The sequence below is a fragment of the Clupea harengus genome, chromosome 22, assembly GCF_900700415.2.
Source record: "Clupea harengus chromosome 22, Ch_v2.0.2, whole genome shotgun sequence".
Taxonomy (NCBI): domain Eukaryota; kingdom Metazoa; phylum Chordata; class Actinopteri; order Clupeiformes; family Clupeidae; genus Clupea; species Clupea harengus.
Window position 1 is genome coordinate 5,743,495 of NC_045173.1, and position 21,899 is coordinate 5,765,393.

A 21,899-nucleotide genomic window follows, 5' to 3' on the forward strand; every position below is an offset into this window, starting at 1 on the left:
ATTCCCGCTGACGTCACTCACAACAACACATGGCACGGGGTGCCGACGTGGCGGACAGACTGGGCGGAAGGCTCGGGAGAATCACGGACTGACAACGAATCTGGTAAGATGCCGCTATCTCAGACATTACCATACAACAACCTTCGTTGTATTCTGTGTATTAGGAATTTGTTTGTATCGACACTCATTGGATTTTGCAGAAAGAAGTATTATCTTGCCTAGGATTGCACAGCTCCAGTAAGAAGTAGGCTAAATGGCTTGTTTGTTTGTTTATTTATTTAGTTTTGTCCGCTTGTAGGCCTACACGAGTTATTTAAGTTATTTATGTTTAAGCAACATTTTGAGAATAACCTAATTAAAAGGTAGCTACAGTTAAACCGATTATTTTAGCATATATCGTTAATAGTTTTCACGTCAGTTAATTGGGCATTGATATGTATGTGACTGTCAGATCACCGCAGTTTACGAACTGAACTGTCAAAGGCTGTTAAGTTTGTTCAGTTTTTTGGTGTTTCCTTTGGCTTGCGATGATAAAAGGCGTTACGTTGTCATTCTTCACTTTTTTATTTTTGTCGCTAGATGGAGACATCTGACAGTTGGGTACGATTAGATATCGTAACCTTTACTGACTTTTGAGGATGCTCTGTCCATGGTAGACTGCGAAGTGTTTTGCTAGAGTCAGGCAGTGAGCACGGTGGTTACTTATGAGTCTGTTACCAGATGTCCTGTCTAGGAAAATACTATTAGTTTCCATTTTGGTAGAATTTCTCCAACTTTACAAATGGTGTTAATGTCCTTCTTTTTCCATCTAAGAGCACCATGTCACAGACCAATGCTGGGGAGGATGCCTCCTCTGTCTCCGACGTCGTTTTACCCGAAGACGTGGCCTTTCCCCAAGACAAGACTTCTTCAGAGCAGGATATTCCTTCCTGTACAGATGACACAGCTCCTCCTATCCATCCAAAACCTTCTCTGGCTGGAGCTGAACCTCAAGAGACTAGTGATTACCTTGATGAGGACAAGTCAGCTAGTTTGCCGCTACATCCCCAGGATGACCCATCCGGTACTGAGGCTGAGGGTCAGGAAACTGAGTGTGGAGAGTCTGTGAACTTGGAACCTGATGGACCAGAGGAACCTGAGGTACAGTTTGTGTGCTGATATGTGGTGTATGTCAACTAATGGACTAGACTCAGTGGTTAGTAAGAGACTACGTTTGTGGTAAAACTATCATGTTGTATTTAAAACCAATTTTTGTACACACTACTTAAAACTGATCGGATTTCAAAGATAATATTTCTTTCTACGATATAATGATGAACATCAGTTTAAGAGCAGATCAGTTAAGCAAGATAAGCATGAGTAACTTGAACTCACTTTTTAAGATCATGTCTCATAGTACAGGTGAGTGCTTGCATTGAAATATGGTCACTAATTCAAACTGATCATATATTCTGTGACCACTTTCTGTGTTCTGTTCAATTGCTCCCCGTGTTCCCATAGAGACCTTCAGATAGGTTCTATCTGTGCTACTGCCCAGCTTTGACACTCCTGCTGACACTCCTGCTTTGGGAAAACATGCAGCTGACCCTCCTGGGTTACTATCATCATGGTCATATGCATTGGGTCAAGTCAGCCTACAAACACAGACAGCATGTGAATCCATGTCTCTTTGATATGGATTGTAAAGGTCCAAAAGTTCACTGGAAAGATGCAAGCATGCGTCACCTATTTTATTTTCTCAGAGCTCAATATCCTGTTGGCTCACAGCCACAAAAGCTTCTGGCTGATATTTTGTAGACTGTTACCAAAGAGACTGACTGGCACATGCTGATACCTCCAAGCCAGCTGGATACTGGACAATGGTGATCTTTGTCTGGGCCAAGGGGACCTTGCCAGTGCATAGTAATTCAAGGAGCAATGTTTTAATGTGCGCTAGGTTATTTATACCCTTAATAAACAATCATCATCATTATTAATAATGCATGGTACTTAATGTTATAAAAGGAACATTTCACAGCTTATCTTACCAACCATATGCACTATGTTTATTTCTGGATCAGGGACTGGAGTATAGCTAGTGTTGTAGTACTCCAGTCTAGGACTCTTACTTGAGTCCTGATTTTTAGGAGTAATGACTCGACTTGGACTCGGACTCGAGCATTGACTGCATTCGGTCTCGGAATTTGGAGTTTTATTTTTTTTAAATAGTCCATAATAATTTGGCGTAAGATATTGGTAGCTATATTAAAACTAGGCTGTCAAGCCATTACAAAAATTGAATTAATTACATGATATACATTAATGGCAAACAAAAGATACTTTAATGGACTTATTCCTGATCAATCCATCCAATAGGTTATTTATGACTTGAACTCGGGCAATGGGCACTTGACTCTTCTCTGGTGACTCAGACTTGGATTTGAACACTGGGGACTCGGAACTTGACTCGGACTCAAGGTTTAGTGCCTCAACTATAACACTGGATATAGCAATTAGTGAGAAATAGTAATTAGATCCCCTCTCTCCTATAGCTTCTGATAAGGCTATGGAGGGGGACGTAAGGGAGCAAGAGGATGACTGTCTTGTCTTCTCTCTTCTCTCTTCTCGATGGCATGGTGGCTCAGTTGCTTGCACTGCTTACACTGCAGCCTCACAGCAAGAAGGTCATGGGTTCGATTCCCGCATTGGGCGCTGTTGGCTCTGGGGGGCAGGTCCTCCCCAGACCTTCAGTGCTCAGGTGGGTTATCTCCCGGGCCTTTCTGTGTGGAGTTTGCATGTTCTCCCCGTGTTCACAAGGGGTTCCCAACACAAAAACATGCAAAAAGATCGCTCTCCTGTCCTGTCCCTGACCAAGTTTGGACTGAACACTTGGCCTGGTCCCTGTGCGCCGTAAAAGGCTGCCCACTGCTCCTGGAGCCCCTTGAGGAAGGACAAGGACTTCAGGATGGGTTAAAGGCAGAAGGAAAATTTCACCGGCGACCTCATCAGCATGTGTGTGTGTGTGTGTGTGTGTCCTGTGTCGCCGCCAAATGCATGTGTGTGGTGCTGTGTGACAATAAAACAGACTTTGACTTTGACTCTAGGCAGCACTTGCTACAGTCTCTGGGCACCTCAGAGTGGCAGCATGCCCTGCAGGGCTGTTTGAGTACCTGTCCCACCTGTTCCAAAGGAAATTGGATGGTTGGAAAACTCTTGCCTCTTAAACAATCTTTACGGATGACACCACAGTCTTGGCTTTCAGCTGTTCCAGGATATGTAAACGTGATCAGGTGTTGTCAAGATGCCAAACAAATGCTGACAGGGCAGGGTATCATACTTTGCTGTGTATATTCTGTCACACTATTCTGACCCTTATTCTCCCCCAAAGTATTGGCAGATATCCAATAATTAACCTCCTTTTATATAATTCCATAATTCCATTCCAGGATCTCAAAAAAGGTCACACACTTTTAAACAAGGTAATGGATGTTTTACTGGTTATTCACTCACCAGAGGCTGTAGTATACTGAAAATATAGTCATATAGTGGGCACGACTCACTGTAGAATTCTGAAAGCTTGAGATCTTGGATGTCCTTTTCCCCCTGATGTCTTGTCAATGAACTTGTGTGTTTAATAATTTGTGACAAGGGAAGAGTGCCTGTCCCTTAGAAGGCACACTGAAGAGTTAGCATTGGAGTGTGCTTGATTGAACCATTTTCCCATCTCCAGTGAAAGTCCTGTGTGTCCTTGTTTTGCTTCTTAAAGTGAAAATAAATGATGTGTTACCATGTATAATTCATCAGTGTTTGCGCCTTTCAGCCATTTCGCTTCCTTAGTGGCGTAATGCAGATGTGTAGTCCATTTCGCTTCCTTAGTGGCATAATGCAGATGTGTAGTCCATGTTTTTTGCACTCACTTGAGCCAGTGATTGAGACTGTAAGAGATTAATTTTCTTTCAGTAATAAGACTATCAGAGAACTTTAACCATGCCCGTAAATTCAACCTGCGCACAAAGGGACTTCTGAAGGGAAGGGCCGGGAGGGGAAGTCTGAGGAGGACCTTCAATGGCATCTCATCCCCCTTTCACTTTGGGGATGATTTTTTCCTTTACTGTGTTATCAGCTGCATTAATAGACAAACAGGTTGTTGTTTACTCTGCACACAGACCTGTGTGTTTCTCATGTGCTGGATATGGGCTGATTAAGTGTCAACTGAATTGTACATATTCATTTCCACTGTTTTAGTGCAGTGATGTGCAGTGATCTAGGGTGGTGGGCTACCCTTTGTTCTGTTTCCCAAGTTTATATTCTGATCATCCTAGCACTAAAACAGCGGAATTTAATATGTGCAATTCAAATGAAACTTAATCAGCCCATATCCAGCACATGAAAAACACACAGGTCTGTGGGCAGAGTAATCTTTGTAAACACTGTGTCACAACTTGTGTTCTGTTTCAGAAGATACTGACTCAGTGCATCAACCTTTTGTCATTTATGACCATCTCTCTCTCTTTGTATGTGTGTGTGTGTTTGTATGTGTGTATTTGTTTGTATACAGCCATCCATTGACACTGCAGGCAAGAGTTGGGGAGGCTGGAGTTCATGGGGAAAATCCCTTCTGACTAGTGCCACCTCCACTGTTGGTAAATGATTATGGCAATCCAATTCTGAAGAGTCCATTCTTATCTTTGGTCAGTACAAAACCCAATGCGTGACTGTTTCTCTCAGGTCAGAGCCTGAGCTCCGTGCGCGGGAAGGCGGGTGGGGGCCTGCGGACGCAGCAGGCCTCCTCATGTGAAGAGGCGGAGGAGGCAGGAGGAGCCTGCGCAGAGGGGAGCAGACCGGAGGAACACCCTCCACCCTCCACCCCTGCCACTCAGCCCAGCAGAGGAGTGCTCTCCAGCATCACCAGTGCCATGCAAAACACTGTGAGTCCGTGGCCTCATCCCTGCTCTGTCACTCTGTCAATCTGTCCACTATTTCATCCTTAACTTCACTCATTCATGCCGTGTCACTCTGTCTCAATCTGTCCACTATTTCATCCTTAACTTCACTCATTCATGCCGTGTCACTCTGTCTCAATCTGTCCACTATTTCATCCTTAACTTCACTCATTCATGCTCTGCAAAAACTGTGCAATCTTGTTGATTTTCCCCACTGATGGGAGGCACTAATTACTCCATAGACTAAAATCTGATGTCTGAATATTGTAACATTGTCATCGTCATGACTGGAAGTAAACATAGGTGTCAATCACTCCATCAGGGCAAGTCTGTGATCTCTGGTGGTTTGGATGCACTGGAATTCATTGGGAAGAAGACCATGATAGTATTAGCAGAGAGCGACCCTGGCTTTAAGAAGACCAAGATCCTCATGCAGAAGACTGTGTCACTGTCTCAGGTAAAGAGGTGAGAGAGAGAGAGAGAGAATGAAATAGAGAGAGAGAGAGAGAGAGAGAATGAAAGAGAGAGAGAGAGAGAGAAAGACAAAGAGAGAGAGAGAGAGAATGAAAGAAAGAGAGAAAGAAAGACAAAGACAGACAGACAATTCTTTTCTGTTTTATTTTCTATCTTTGTAGAAATTTGTATTTCTGTCTTATTGTGGAAAAAACTTCAGGGTTTTGAAGTTGTTGATAAGTGTAATTAAACCTTTCATTTCATTTTAAAAGTATGATAATAGAACTGTGTGTGTGTGTGTGTGTGTGTGTGTGTGTGTTTTCGGTGTATAGATACTGAAGGAGGCAAAGGAGCGAGAACGGGAAAAAATAAGCAATCAGTGGGTTTCTGAGCCCACGGCCCACTACAGCATCCTGTTTGATGACTACCAGGGTCTGTCTCACTTAGAGGCTCTAGAGATCCTGTCCAATGAGAGTGAGGCTAAGGTTTGCCACACATACCAACACACATGCATTCTACAGAAGCACATAGATGTCTGCATAATATTTATCCATACATGGTGTAGGTCAGGATGGATTTAGCTATGTACAAATACTTTCTTAAAGCAAAAAAACATGAATGGGCTTGCATACACTGGTTTAGAAAGACACGTAGTCTGTAAAACCCATCCTAGTCCTATATAAGCAATGCATACACCACATGCACAAGCCTGTTACAAGCATCGCAGATATAATGCCGGAACTCCTCAGAGCATAAAGGCATGTTGAAATTTGTGAATTGAATAAAAACACATTGAAATTGTCTGCGCTGCAACTTAAAATACATTAATTGATGACACACAGCCATAATTATGCTTGGATTTTTCTGCACTGCAATTCAATGTGGATGTATCTTTCAAATGAAAAGCTTTCAAAAGATGTCAAATCTTAACACATGCCTAAATGGTCTATTGTCTGCAATGCATTTGGTGGTGGCTATGCCAAATATACATACCCTCATCTCTGACCATCTCTCTCACTCTCTCTCTCAGGTGCAGGATGTGCTGTCCACTATGGGAGAGGAAGAGTTAGATAAACTGAAGAGTGAGTTGGTCGCTATAAAGGAGATCTTCATTAAAAGAGAAGAACAGGAGGAGGCTTCAGCAGCAGAGGAAAACGGTGATCATTCTTCCCAAATAAACTCCACCACCCACTTCTGTGAGTCCCCCCAGACAGCCCAGCCTGGGACCCTGTAGCTCAGGATCACCAATCAGATCGTCATAATCCATATTGCAATCAAAGGAACAGTAGTACCACAGGTGGCATGCTGTGGGATTTGATTCAAGCTGTACTTCCATACACAATTATGTATATTTGAGAGCCAGTAAGAGTTGAAAAGTGAAATCATTTTTTTCTCTCTCTCCCTCTTTGTGTGTGTGTGTGTGTGTGTGTGTGTGTGTGTGTGTGTGTGTGTGTGTGTGTGTGTGTGTGTGTGTGTGTGTGTGTGTGTGTGTGTGTGTGTGTGTGTGTGTGTGTTTCAACAGCTGATGGGGAAGAATTTGTCAGTGTCCTCACAGAACTGCTCTTTGAGCTCCATGTTGCTGCCACCCCAGATAAACTCAACAAGGTGCAGTTTTACTAAACAAAGCTTCCCCTCGAACCTGCACACACGTAGCCTATATCACAGTGTTACCATGTTAAACACACTACGGTACAGTAGCCATTATACTGACAATGTTTCTTATTCTTATGATCCATAACAAATCGTAAGGTCCTTATCAATGGGGGTTGGGGGTGGCATGGTGATGACAGTTTTGTCGACAGGGGGTGAGGCTGACAAAGTGTCATTACTGCGGGATATTGTGCAAGAGGTAGTATAATGGATTGATCCAGATGGTGGCAGCAATGTGACAGTAAGGACACCAGCTGCCATAAAACGATAAAGAACAAGAAGAAGACGACGACTTCAGGAAACAAGCATCTGGTTGTTTGTCCTTGTTCTTTGTGTGTTCATGCGTAATAGTTCTCGAAACGAATAGGACACAATACATTTGAACTAAAAATGTGTATTGTATTTGCCTGTAAGCAATTTAAATGGGGGGGAATCTGTATAACTTATGGGAAAGCCATAAGAGTTTTCATGTATGCACAACAATTCAACTTGTTCACGTATGCTTCCCAAAGGCGCGGGTCAGGGCACACGACTGGGTGAGGGAGGTGGAGCAGCCTGTTGCCATGGAGGCTGCTGAGGAAGCTGTCGAAGAGAAGGGTGTGGAGTCCACCCCTTCCACAGAATCAGGAGAGAAGGACGAAGGAAGCATTGATAAGGAGGAAGAGAATGAAGAACAGAGAAATATCAAAGAGGATGCTTCTGACGGTGTGGAGGTAAAACATGGCCCTTGTGTCACCTTTGTCTGCTGAATGTGATGAGGTATAAACATTATCATTTTACTTACAAAAAAAAACTAAAAGTGGGTAAACTGTGTGTGTGTGTGTGTGTGTGTGGGCGTGTGTGCGTGTGCGTGATTGCACTGTGTAGAATGTGTATCTGTCCTCAGTGGGTAGCTTGGCTGAAGTGACCGCACGCAGCATAGAGCAACTTCATAAAGTGGCCGAATTAATCCTCCACGGACAGGACCAGGAGAAGGCAGCGAGTGAGCAAGCCTCCATACTAGTCAGGTAAAGTGTGTGTATTTGAGAGTGTGTGGTAGATTCTGAGCTGTGTGTATTTTGAAAGATTGGAAAGTAAGCCATGAGGAGTTCAGGTAGTTCAGTATAGTTTCCCTCTGATATCCCAGAACTGTATAATTCTCTTCAAAATACACATCTGCAAACAACACCGTATGTGACCATGCCTTTCACTAGGTTTTGAATTCTGAATTTGCTGATGTTACAGGTTGACACTGGCCATGTGCAAGGAGGTGGACTGCCTTGCCAGAAAGTTCTGTGATACTTTACTGAATCTAGGGGTAAGTAACACAGACAAACACGCACCAAATAGCGTAATATAATCGACCCTATTTCTCTTCACTAATTCTCTCTGTATACTGTGTTCAGAGTCAGAGAAAAGCAGAAGAGTTGAACCCCCTTGTGGATAGTGTGAGTTTGGAGGTAAGCAGACCACACCACCGTGTACACCAGCAGTCTGGAACACACATTTACACAGCAGACTTTGGTGTGGGATGTGTGGCATGTAGTGCCATTATTAAGACAACCGTTGTTTTTTAAATCAGTACAAGCTCCCATATTGACAGTCACTACTAACATGATGTGCACATTAAAGTCATCGGGTTAGCTTGCAAGTCTTGACATGTTATATTGAAGTCTATTGGATAAGGTGCAAGCCTTCTGTCCATTTACTGTCAAGCCCATAGTACAGTAACAGCATTTTAAGTATACTTTGAAGCCTTCCAAATATATGATAATACCACTAAACACCTTTCCTATTGTTGCTCTCCGTACTCTGCAGGGATCCAACAGCACCACCTACATTCAGAATGCATTCCAGCTGCTGCTGCCAATTCTGCAGATCTCACACATCAAGACCAGCAGAACCAAAGGCTCTGCTCATCCAGATGCAGACTAACATTGTGGTCTCCTGTAATAATGCATAGAGTCTGTTTGTATAATATGTCTTTTGAGTTGATTTATTGTGTGTGTGTGCGCGTGTGTGTGTTGTGTTTTATGTTGCTTGTGTGTGAATGTCACTGTGTGTACTAGAGGAGCTTACTGCAATACGTTTAGATAAAGAAAAGATTTAGTTTGTTTATGCTCAGTATAGTAACATCAGAAATCTAATTTAGATTATTCTAATGTTGGACGTTGCTCTGTCACATTAGCAAGTTTTGAGAGTTTTTAATGTGTGTGAGAACTAAGAAGTTATTGCGCAGGACCCAGTGCCAAATACACTACAGTGCAAGCAGCTTCTGCCAAAGGTTTTAGGTTGGACCCAAACATCTTTGTGCCTTAATTCTTCATATAAACATATCCTTTATTTCACATGCCCACAAAAAACTGAAATGTTTAGTCAAGAAATGTTTAGTCACTCCATTCCATGCTGCATTTATTTTACATAAATGATATTTCTAATTTAATATTATACAAAATTATTGTGATTTGCACTTGTTTGTACAGGTTTTTTTTTTTTTTTTTTTACAAAACATGAAACTCCCTCATCTCTTCATTCTCTGAGACTGGCACTCAGCAAACATGGTGTCTGACACTCGGCATAACAAAATACAAGCTACTGCTTCGCCCATGACATTTGCCAGTATCTTAAATGATATTAATGACTCTATGCAGCATTTCACAACGAATAGAATGGAAAGACAGAAATGTTGCTATAACTGCCTAAGCTGTTTTGCCATTGTGAAATTTGGAAATTGAATCAGAATTATAAAATGAATCAGTTTCCTTCTTTCAGGATCACAAGAAGAAGAAAGGGACTGTATAATGTATAGGCGGTCAATGTTTTCTTTCATTGAAACAGTGAAGGTTTAGATATAGATGAAAATTCTGTTCAGTTATGAAACAGCTGTGTCTTCAATAGGAAATGTGTCTAGGGAATTTCTAGGGAAGAAATTATTATATATTAAAGGTAACATGTAGTTGCATTGTCTTAATTTGCATTCATAGCAAAACTATTCTAATATAAATATTCTATATTTTAATTGAATGTACTTTTAAATAAATGTGAGGAATATGTATGGTTATTTAGTCTGAAAGATTTCATCTTTAAGTTATGAAGGGAAATATAAGAAGTGAATATTGTCATACTCAAGCATGTCCAATTGTATTTAACTCTGATATAAACTAATTCCTGCTATTATTTCAAAAACATATTTACTGCAGATTAGATTGAAGCCTCTACAAAACTGAGTATAGTTATGCTGCCTTAAGAAATGATACCATATATGTAGAGGGCAGTGACCTGGTGATGTGCTAACTAAAGATGTGTCACTGGAAATCTGTATGAGGTCATAATAGCCTTTTGGGCCAATAGCCTGCAGCATTTCCCTAAAACCCGCCCACAACATGCCCCATAAAATAACATAGGCATAGTTTGTTGTTAGATATCATAGCAAGCTAATGTTACAGCCTTAATTATTTAAATAAGTAGCCTTTATTATACATTGACACCTGAAGCACCAGTTAGCCCTGTTTGGCCCAAGGATAATCAGCGGGCCAAAAGTCACTGGCTGCCATCCCCAAAGAAGCCCTGGGAGTGACCAAGGATGTGCACCTGGCCGTGGCGTGCTCTAGCTCGCCCCCATCTGGCTCAATAGTGGAAACGCGGCTAATGCAACTCTTTCAGTGCCTGACAGTTACAGCTGTGACTGCCTGTTCACCTTATGAACTTGTAAAAAAAAACCTCATGCTTGAAAATCCAAATAAAAAAATCCCAAATACAGTATGACCTTTATTTCAAAGTGGTGTGATGTGTATTACAGTGATTTTCTCCATCATCATCTTCTCCATCATAACAATTGTTTCACTGCCGGATGTCTCCACAGGACTGTTTTCCTATAATCAAATCAAGAACCTTGTTCTTGAAAGGGGAAAATAAAGAACGTTCCCCTCAGACATTTAGTCTATATCGTAGTTGTCACACATTTCATAGTCTTCAGAGGTCGATAGAGTTGAAGGGTGTGTGTAGATACATTCAGTCTCATATTAGTTCTGATCCTCCGTGGTGACAGACATCAAACTGACGGTTGGTGGGTGTCCACGGTGATGCAGCTGGGCTAAGACACGAAGAAGGGGGAAAAGAGAAAGAGAGCCCATCAGTCAGTCCTCTAAATGGACGTATGAATCATTTAATCTTGATTCCGTCATTGGGACTAATCCACCACTAGGTAGCATATGAAACATTTTCTCCATGGTCTCCACATCTTTTACACACCTTTACTAAGATTTCCTTTACTAGGGTTGGGATAGTTGTTAGACTGGTTAGGTTAAGTTGTTGGGTATGAGTACTTGCATGTGATAGCATTAGGAATTTAACATGTGTTTTTCCTGTGTATAACTACAAAGATGGATTCACTCACACATTGGTCCCCACTGGCAATGTGTGAAGTCTTGGGTCGGCAGCAGTGAGCCGCCAGATTCTGGAAAGACATCAGACAAAACTATGACTTCACTGTAGTCAATTCTACTTCAAACTGCTATTTGAGCTATTTGAGCTATTTGAGAATATCAGTACCTTTTACTGTGTGTTTAAGATGAGCAATAAGACACTGAACACTGAAAGCGATCTTCAGTAAGCTAGACGCAGCTCTCACATTGATTATACCATTACTATTATACTATTCAATGGTGAATTTAGAAATTACACATATTTGTGAACACACATCATCAGCTATTTCAAGACTGCCTAGTTGTAGGCAAAACCACATATCACAAATTTGCTTGTTATTATTTTGAATTCACTTACCTTGTTTCTCACCAGTGACTTCATTCTTTTCAACTTCACGAATAGGTGAGAGTTCTGTTCAGAGTAAGTTAGAAAATAAGATTTTAAACTCTCACTCTCTCTATCTCTCTCTTGCACACACACACACACACACACACACACACACACACACACACACACACACACACGCACACATACACACAACCCCTCCCACCCACATTTCTTAATTAGGAAGAATAAGTGACAAACCTATCCTATTCTTGTAGACTTGTAGAAGTGTCTCTGTGGTGAAAAATGACAAACTATGTCAATGTTGTAATATATATGACAGATTAGGCCAACTGTTTATACACTTAATGCAGACACAGGTTAAGAAGGAATGTCATGAAAGGCGCCATTAAATAATTAAAATGTAAAATAAATGAGTGTCAGATTTTACCCTCGTCCTTCTGAGATGTGGCCTCAAAGAACACGTCACCTTTTGAAAATAAAAACAGTTTTTGAGTGATGTCAGTTATACTGAAAATGGACAGAATCATTGCCATTGCTAAATTTTATTGTTGTGATCATTTTCATAAAGATTGCACTGGATAAATATGCCCTCTCTCTCTCCCTCTGAAAACTGGGTGTCTAGAATTAAATACAAGTAATTTAGTTCCACTGTACACACCATTCTTTGCATGCCCTCTGCATGCTATTCTCCAGATCTGCACTAGAGGGAGTTACATCCATCTACTACAAATGGTCAAGACATGGATAACTAGACTGTCAAATATTATTTTAGTGAATACTGCATTATGTTATTGTGCTGGCTGTTGATAGACAACAGTTGTTTACTATACATCTGGCCCTGATGTATGAGAAAATACCACATATTGACAATGTATTTTAGGTGATTAGGCAAAGAGTGTGCAGTTTTTGAGGTATATGTGTGTAAATAAACTGAAGGACAAACGGTTGGGACCTGTGGAGTATCTGGGTAGTAATGACTGTTCAGGTATGCCATCAAATGCTGTGGAAGAGAGCAAGGGGAAGATATGAACATAACACAAATGTGCAAGACGAACACAGATTTCAGTCATGACACTTCTTTTCCCTCAGGCCTATCATATATTATCTTAACTGTTCTCACTGGATTCCTTACAAGTAGTTCTTCTGATGGTGAGTCGACGAGGTTGGTATGCACTGTCAGGAAGACGCTCAACTTTCCCTTCAACAAAGTAAGGTAGAGAGAGGCATTTCACAATACAGCACCATTTTGAGTTAACACTACACATTTATGTCATTTCTTGGGCCCATTTAGCATATAGAATTCATAGATGGACTAATCACAGACTTTATTAGAAAATAATATGAATATAGAAAGTGCCAAAAGCATCCTACTAGACTGAGAGCAAGTAAACATTCCCCAAAGCAGAGTACATAAATCTTGAAAGATTAGAATTGGTTGAACGTCAACACAAGCTCATTGCTGGAGCCATTGCACCTTCTATTTCCACAGCCAGTTTTCTCTAGTAATGCAAAAAATATGTTTTCATGACAATATATCAGTTACTACATTTAGCAAGTAAAATAGAAACCAATAGGGTCATCTACTAGTTATAAGTTCCCACCTTGCAGCCTATTAAAACATGCTATCCAACTACAGCAGGACATTAAGCTACACCAAATTTTGATAGTAATGTAGCCAACTAACAACTACTTCAATACAACTTAAGTCTGTGATTGATAAGATGTTTAAATATATATGTCTGCACAAGCACATGATCTTATCAACATAGCTTTATTACATTCCAAGTACTTCCAAAATAATCTAACCTACGCAGCCAAAACCAGAGCACTTACTCTTCAGATGCTTTGGTTTGCAGAGAACCTGATAAACAACAGTCACCACAGTTATGGATATCACAATAAGGATGAGACCAAACCACACACGTTTACTTTCATTTCCTGGATGAGAGAGTAAAGAAAAGAAGTTAGTTCCAATTCTCCTCTGTGTTCCCGGCATGGAGATGTTTTAACTTGATACTTGTTAAGGCAGCCTGTAGGGACTGCTTTATCTTGGTACTTAATTTTTTTAAGTAAACATGAACATGAAAAGATGCCTAATGAAAATAGGCACAACAAAAAAAAGAATAATCACTAAACAATACAGGAGGGGGCGGCATCTCCTTTTATCTGTATCTTTCGAGGAGTGGACAATCAAGTACTATGGCCCAGCACCGCCCACTGCCCTCACAGTGAGAGAAACCTTTTAGGCCTTCTCACCATTCGATATTAATATCTTGTCACCGTGATCTAATCACAGTGATGGGATGATGACAGAACTGTGCTTGTACTTGAGTCATTTCTTCATTAACCAGAGCCTGCATTCTCAACAGGTTGATGAGTATATACTCACTACCTTCCATCTGATGAGGGCAATAAAAGGATGCGGTCTGATTGTTTCGCTGAGCATGCAGGAAACAGTGACTGACACCGGAGAATGGATGTGGAGGAGTGGTGTTCTGTAAGAGGTTCTGGGTGTTGTTGTTGGGGGTCACACAGCAGTGAAAGAGCCCCTGAAGATGTTCTGAGCTTCTTATAAAAGAGCTGGCGTTTTCCAATTGATGGTGCACGGTCACATTATGTGCTGAGGGACTGTCAACCCGGACAGACAGAGACACTTCCAGGTGTGTCTCTAAAAATGGGAATGAAGCAAGACACAAATTTGGCTATTAAAACACACACACACACACACACACACACACACACACACACAGACACACACACACAAACACTTCAATATTGTCTAATCTAATTACTTATTTAATCTCAATATGGTACACAAATGATATTAACATACATTTCTCACACAATAATTTCATTACTGGTGACATACAAATGAGAAAGTCAAAAACATACGCATGCACACCAAAAGGCTATAGCTTGAACACCCACCTATGAGGGAGGTATTGACAAAAAGATTCGTCAGGTTGGTCTGTGTTTCACACAGCAGCCAGTAAGATGAAATGTTCTGCTCTGTGCTATTGATCTCTCCATTGCAGATGGGTTGGCCCTTCACCCACATGCCCTCAGACCCCCCACACCCGCCATCAGAGCCATCTGCACAAGGCTTGAAGCTCTCACAGCAGAAGGACACCTTTAATCCTGAGCAGGAGACAGAGACAGACTGATTAGATCTTGATTTACTGTGAAGTAAGACTCTTGACTCTTGTCACGACCAATCTGAATTCCAATACAATGTGTGACAGCAGGGATTAGTGTGCTGTCAAAACTGAGTAATATTCTGTTTTGCTGTATTTTGACCTTGTCTTAACTATGTCTTTTAGGGAGTTCAAATGTATAGCTTTCAGATTCTGTATCTGCATTCTCTCTACATTCAAATTCATATCCCTTCACTTCACATGCAGCTTTCATAAAAATAGACTCCTAGACTAGCAGACTTCTGACAGAAGTAGGCAACACTGTTAGACATTTCTGTAATTTCACAGCTATGTACACAGCCATCCCACACATTATAATAGGCTACGGCAAATTGTTTTTACAGTAAATAACTCTGGTTTCCACTGCAGCATGGGAATTTTGTCTGACATCAAACACTGTATACAGAGATTTACTGTATTTGTATTAATTGATGTAAATTACTGTATTTACCTTTGGCACCCACGTTTTTTAAATGTTATTTTAAATGTTATTTTGTATGTACTTTTGTCTTGTTTTTAACTTTTGAGTGATTTGAACTAACAAGCTTTGCATAACATGTTAGCTCAGCAGGTTGTGGGGGAAGGAGCTTAGGAAAACATCACACAACAAAATAACGTTCCACGGCTTCAAATGGATGGATGAAACCTGTACTGAATAACAGTTGTGGTCTCCATGAAGAGGATGTCTTACTCTGAGAGAACTAGTAACTGTAACCTTGTCAGTGTCATCCCTGTCTCACAGAGATTTGTAGTTTTTCCAGATGCCCAAAGTCTTCAACCTCAGTCCCGTCTCATTCTAGCATCCAAATAAATTCATCTCACGGCAAAAGGTTTGATCAGTCCTCGTCAATCACACGCCAAATAAGCCTTGAAAGTTTGCAACTTTGAAACCTTTGAACCTTTTGGTTATGTTAGTGTTCATCGCCGATGTCACAATCAATAAAACTATGCAGAGTCATATTTGTGTAAAATCTTGTAATATTACTCCTTGTCAGTCAACATGGCCCTTTGGCTTCTGGCTTTGTCTTTGCAGGTTCTGTATCCTTCAGCTTGTCAACAAATACAGGTGTACCACTGTCCATTAGGGGGTCTCAAAGCACGATTTGTATTTACGACTGTGGTGTAAAAGTGAGCAACACTCGGCATCTTTATGGGGCGCTCAGTAGCAAAAAATACCAATTCTTGCATAATGGGGCTTTGACATGGGCGCCGAAATGAAAATCAACAGGTAACCTAGGCGCAATGCTCACGCAACGCGTTAGGCCCGTTTCACACTGCCTTTGTTGCGTGTGGTTTGCTTCTGTGCTACCAGTGCCTTTGATTTTCGAGCTGCGTCTGAGACATGATGTCGGTAGGCGATGGGTGGTAAGCAGACGATCGGTGGTAACTGGTCTCTGATTGGTTTAGACGATCTTAACCAATCAGAGACCAGAATTACTTTTGGTTACCACCGATTGTCGGTTTACAAGTCAGTTGAGTATTAAGCCGTATAATTTCATCCATTTCAGCCATCCCTGCCTTTTTTAAGGCGGATCACACTCCTTCCAACCTACAGACAACGTCTAAAAAAGCAAAAAAAAACTCTCCAGGACTGCTTTGAAACCACTGACTGGCAGATGTTCTATGCTTTAGTTGATGGGGACTTTGATGAATACACAGACTCTGTCTCAGCCTATACTGTATCTCCAAGTGCATTGATGATGTCGCCCCGAGAGACTTTCCCCCACCAAAAGCCCTGGGTTAATGGTGATGTCCGTGCTAAGCTCAGAGCACGGTCCACTGCCTAAAGCTCTGGGGACCTGGAGGCCTTGAGGAAGTCCAGATATGTCCAACAGAAAGCCATCAGAGAAGCCAACAGGGACAAGCTGGAGTCTAATTATCACAATTCCGGTCTCAGACGGATGTGGTGTGGACTGCGCTCCATCACTACTACTACAAAGGGAGAAATAGCAGTGATGTCCAGCTCACCGCTTCTCTTCCCGACGAGCTCGACACCTTCTACGCACAGTTTGAGGCAAGCAACTGCACTCTGTCCCTACCTACGGCTGACGTGAGGAGAGCTTTTAAAAGAGTAAACCCTCGGAAGTCACAGTGTTATACTGGCCCAGGTTGGCAAAACAGTCAGATGAAAAGTGGTTAGCACACACGGATTTGTGCTGCTCTGTGTAGCCGACCACGGAGCAGTTAGAGTACCGAGTTGGCTTCATGGAGCTAGCTACTGTATCCGAGGGTACACAATTCTTGGAAGTACAAAATGGCACCGGATCGGGTGGTATGGGGGCGGTCCAAGGCCATGTAGAAAGACTCCCTACGTGGCTCTAGGGCGGTCTAATACTAATGACCGCCCCTTGGGACGTCACAGTGGGGGGGAAATCTGAAGGGGTCGCCGAAGCACATCTTTTCCAATAGAGAGACACCATAACAAACTGACTGGGTTGTCTTTTTTCCAGCATTTTAGGGTTGGTAGGCATGCCAGATGCCGTATAAAAGCACAAAAATTGACTTTTTCATAATATGGCCCCTTTAAGTACACACCTTTTAAATGCATTTCTGTTGTTTGTTTTAAATGAAATGCTGTTTTTTCACGTTAAGAATTTGCAATGTTTTAAATAAACACTTAGATATTTTGCAATTATTTGGTCTGTGCAGATTGAATAGGATTACTTAGTTAGCATGTAAGCAAAATAAATACAATTTATAAAATCCTAATTTAATAAAGAAATAAGTAATAAATAATAATAGTATTAGTGAAAATAATAATTTAATAAGTAATACATAAATAGGATTACAGTAATGTACTGTTTTTTACAGTGTCGTTACTGCAATATATAATTAAACCAGCAAATTGCTGTAAAACCCCTTTGAAATGTCTAAGAGTGTATACCAAGGAAACGAGGAAAATAAACGATCATGATTTTGATGAGATAACACAAGTCATTTCTTCATGATGTACCACTACCAGTCTTCAGCAAGAGCAGAATCATTTGCTGTGTTGTTCTCACTCATTTTCAGGTGGTTTTCCACAAATAAGATTTATCTTTGTCAAATATACAGCTGTCTGCTGAGTCTAGCTGGTTTTCTAAATGGAAGAGATGTTCTGTCATCAGACTGCATAGAAGGCCCATTTTAGTATGTATGTGGGTGGAAATTAGGTAACAGTTGCAGTACCCATATTGTGTCAGAGAGGACACAAAAATGAGGAGGGCTTTATCTTGCAAAACTTCTGATACATTTTAAATTCCCATCTAAACTTGTGTTAATTACCTTTGATCCTGCCAACCCAGCTAAGCTAGGAACATTAGTATAGTTGAACAGATTATGTTCAGACAGGATAGACATTTTTACACATGGAAGACATGGAAATACAAAATAGTTAGCAGACTTCCTTTTTTTTATATATACAGAGAGTACTGTATCACGATTATCAAGGCTCACACTGCTTTGAATATTAAAGACAAAACATACGGTTACATTTCTGGCAATAAGCAATGGTAAACAATACCAAAACAAAATTACATGGTTAGGACCATAAGGTTAAGACACCCGGTCTAAAACTTTCTACGACAATTTGATAACAGGAGCTGCATGTCAACATATCCCTCTGAGATACCCACCTCTGTGTGAGGAGAAGAACTCCGGCAGGCACAGGATGAATGCCACAAGAAAGACAACAAGGAGTTTGGTGACTGCGGCACATGTCATGACATAGACACGAGGAAAGAGAAACTGACTAATGTGCTCAATGACAGACACGTGAGCACACACACACACACACACACACTAAAAAAAGCTCTATTCTTGAAAATGCCTATAGTCCACTGAAGACATACATCTGCTCTTTCGTGTCACACACTTCAGTTATTTCAGCTAGAAGACACCACCTCAATGCTGTGTTTCCTGTCTTAACAGACTTCCTGTTTCATACAACTGATAAATAGTGAAAGAGTGGTACATGTTGCATGAGCAAACGTGAATGTCAGTCAGTGAGAGAGAATGCGGTTTGACACACACAGAGATACAGATAGAAAGACAGAGAGAGAGAGAGAGAAATACTCATCTCAAGGGAAGAGGCACATGTGAGCTGCATAAACAGCTCTTTGCACTGGCACATTATGTTAAATGGTTTCCATATGGAATCCTATCTGGCCAACAGAAAATCTAAGATTATTATAAAGGAACAGAGTATCAGTGACTATCGGACAAAAAGAGAGTGCTGTTGGAATTGTGTAGCTATTAAACTCTTTTCTTTTGCCTCTTCCTCTTTTTTCTGTTCTACAAGTGCAAGTAACGTCTGAAGTTGGTTTACATGCCATATACCAATCTTATGCAATTTTCCCATAGTAGGCACCGTATTATTGATTTACACAAGTCTTAATTTAGACTTTTTAAAAAAGAGTTTTTAATAACAGTGGAGGATTACCAAGCAGGGCTCAATCCATTCTGCCTCATCTGTCACACTTACCTAACACATGATAATCTGGCTTGAGAATTCTCTTGTCTTTTGTATAATGCCTTTACATGCATCATCTTGAAAGCAGAGCAAGGCCCTACAGATTAATGGAATTAAACTTTGTTGTGAAACAACAAAATATAAGCTATGAAGTATAGCCTAGGCTTAGAATGTGAGTCTCTTGATAAAGGGGGTCTGGGTATTTATTGCATAATGCAGGACAATAGTGAAGCAAATAAGTGGAAAAAGAAAACTCTTGAGAGAGTAGGCTAAGCACGTGAAGCCTAGTGAAAATATAACTCACTTAAAACACTACCATCCTTCAATCAGGGAGGGTTAAAGAAAACATGGGCTACTCTCGATTCAGTGTCCACCAGGGGGAGACTTCACTTAACGAAAGCACCTAGTCATCAAATTCTTTACGATAAAAGCCCACACAACTTTCAGTAACAACGATTTAGACGAACTTTGGATTTTTACAAAGATTTGTGCATTTTAATATGCCATTTTTATTTGAAAATAAATAAATAAATCTTCCTATAAACTAACCTCGCACTCTAGCGCCTGAATTACACTTATTTACAGTCTATGTGTTGTAGGCTATCAGGTAGGTTGTTGACTTGTAATGCAACAAGTAAGAAGGCCAGTTTAAATAGTGGTCTGTCATCTCCTTTATCAATAAGTTGCCTCGTCAGTTTCAGTCATCTATTATAGGGTGCCCAAACCGCGCCTTTTAGCTCTCAACAAAGAGTCACGCGAATGTAATTTGTACAAGCTAACTCGTGAGTGGCAACCAACAGATTGGTAACTTTTCATGTTTAAGGTTACAGCCATTCCCAGAGTAAACGAAGCAGTCCTGCAACAGGTAAGGAGGCAGAAATTGAATTACAGTACCAACTGTTAAGTGTCTGGTATCAGATACCTCATCGGCGAAGTCTCAGCCCTTTCTAACCCAAATAAGGGAAACAAAACGCCCGCCAAGTACGCAGGAAAGCAGCGTGTTAAAAAATGGCCTTAATGGCAGTCATTTAGATCAGTTGAATTTTTAATTTGACTGTCCATGTAACGTTTTGGTTGGCTAATGATGGGAATGATTTTCCATCGCTGAGCATCCCTGAAATTCCTCGTTACCACGACACTGGTGGTATTCCTACCAGTATTTCTGACTGGGAAAAGTGGCACATTGTGGTGAAACCTAGCCTCTGTTACCAGTTCGCACCAGCTAGCTAGGTGTGATACTAACGTTACTGTTGTAACATCTTTCAATAGCGGTATTCATCTGCTAATCGACAGCTTTTCAGTCGGTGTCTGCCTCGACGTACTGTCACAAGGTTCAAACTTAGGTAACGCTAGTCATTTAGCTAACGTTAGCTAGCTCGGTAATGTCTTCACAAAACAATAATAAAAAAAAACCATAACGTTAGGCCTGATTGTTTAGTCATGTGAGCTCTGATGAATCACAAAGATCAAGTCTTAAGCAGATGCAATTTGCCAGATTCGACAAACAGTTTCTCATATTTCATGAGACCATTCATTTCACATTTGTCCCATAATTTATCTCAGCTGTGAATAGTTAGCCACCTGTTGCATCTGATGTTGCTGGTCATTGTTCTAAGTGGCAAAATAACACCACATTTGTTGCCTGGCTTTACCAGTGGATTTCATTTAATGTAAACGTCTTTGCATTTGCGCCAGATGGCTGCCGAGGTTTGTTGGTATTTGAAACCTATCAATCAATTGAGTCTATATGACTTCGTTCGTAAAAAACAATGCAAAATATTGTGGGAGCATCGTTGGGCAGAAGTTTGAATGACTAGTATCCTAATCCCTGATGCTGACAACTGGTCTTCTTCTATATTCCACTTTGGCTCTACACACACAGACACAGGTCTGGATGGTAAGTTGCTGTAGGTCACTGCTGGTAAAAGCAGAGGAGGATGGAAAAGAAAATAGGGTACAATATTGGCACTCTTACACTATAGGATAAAGCTGATAATAGCAGAATGCTCCTGTGTGTGTATAGTCAGCATAGGGTGTGAACTGACACTGTAATGATGAAATGATGTGGGTGTATGCCACTGTGCTGGTTTGATGCTGCAAAGTATCTTGGACCCAATTCCCACTTACATTGAAAGCTGTTTATTTGATACTTATTAACCGTATCAGTGCCATGTGGGAATGGGAGCCAGCAAAGTTGGCTCGTTAATCGATCCCCTGGCGACCTACTAACATTAACAACAATCTTCTGCCATGGCTCAAGCAGCAATGCGAGCCACAAGCTTCCCGTCTTGGAGAAGGGGAAGGGGGGAAGGGGGGAAGGGAGACTTCTCCCTCTTCATTTGCTACATTGATATCAAAGTAAGACCTAGCCCCCTTGATGTCACATTATTTCTCTCAGGATTGTTTAATGTCTGTGTGAAGCCATTTAACATCATCCGCAAGTGGCTGTGGTCACTTTGAACCCAAGACTGTCTTATT

General features: G+C 41.1%; 2 protein-coding genes across 6 annotated transcripts; one reads left to right on the forward strand and one right to left on the reverse strand.

Moving 5' to 3' along the window:
• On the forward strand, positions 1-10,763 carry fam114a1 (family with sequence similarity 114 member A1). 3 transcript variants are annotated; one of them, XM_031559226.2, is made up of 13 exons: positions 1-103; positions 814-1,140; positions 4,538-4,622; positions 4,708-4,907; positions 5,245-5,379; positions 5,708-5,860; positions 6,406-6,532; positions 6,898-6,980; positions 7,538-7,738; positions 7,893-8,032; positions 8,250-8,322; positions 8,411-8,464; positions 8,823-10,763. In XM_031559226.2, exons 2-13 carry the CDS (start codon positions 820-822, stop codon positions 8,937-8,939), a joined length of 1,689 nt encoding a protein of 562 aa, XP_031415086.1. In that variant the 5' UTR covers positions 1-103; positions 814-819; the 3' UTR covers positions 8,940-10,763. The 3 variants fall into 3 exon arrangements, with proteins under 3 accessions (XP_031415086.1, XP_031415085.1, XP_031415084.1); XM_031559225.2 differs by lacking the exon at positions 1-103 and adding an exon at positions 111-244 and having other exon boundaries at positions 6,406-6,571; XM_031559224.2 differs by lacking the exon at positions 1-103 and adding an exon at positions 111-237 and having other exon boundaries at positions 6,406-6,571.
• On the reverse strand, positions 10,760-21,120 carry si:dkey-192k22.2. Of its 3 annotated transcripts, none has more exons than XM_031559229.1 (11): positions 20,344-21,120; positions 14,706-14,915; positions 14,167-14,445; positions 13,611-13,715; positions 12,910-12,975; positions 12,730-12,777; positions 12,205-12,243; positions 12,015-12,047; positions 11,787-11,840; positions 11,401-11,460; positions 10,760-11,097 (listed from the first exon to the last, which is right to left on the reverse strand). In XM_031559229.1, exons 2-11 carry the CDS (start codon positions 14,833-14,835, stop codon positions 11,027-11,029), a joined length of 885 nt encoding a protein of 294 aa, XP_031415089.1. In that variant the 5' UTR covers positions 14,836-14,915; positions 20,344-21,120; the 3' UTR covers positions 10,760-11,026. The 3 variants fall into 3 exon arrangements, with proteins under 3 accessions (XP_031415089.1, XP_031415088.1, XP_031415087.1); XM_031559228.2 differs by lacking the exon at positions 20,344-21,120 and adding an exon at positions 18,586-18,848 and having other exon boundaries at positions 14,170-14,445; XM_031559227.2 differs by lacking the exon at positions 20,344-21,120 and adding an exon at positions 18,586-18,848.
• Positions 21,121-21,899: the final 779 nt, after the last annotated feature.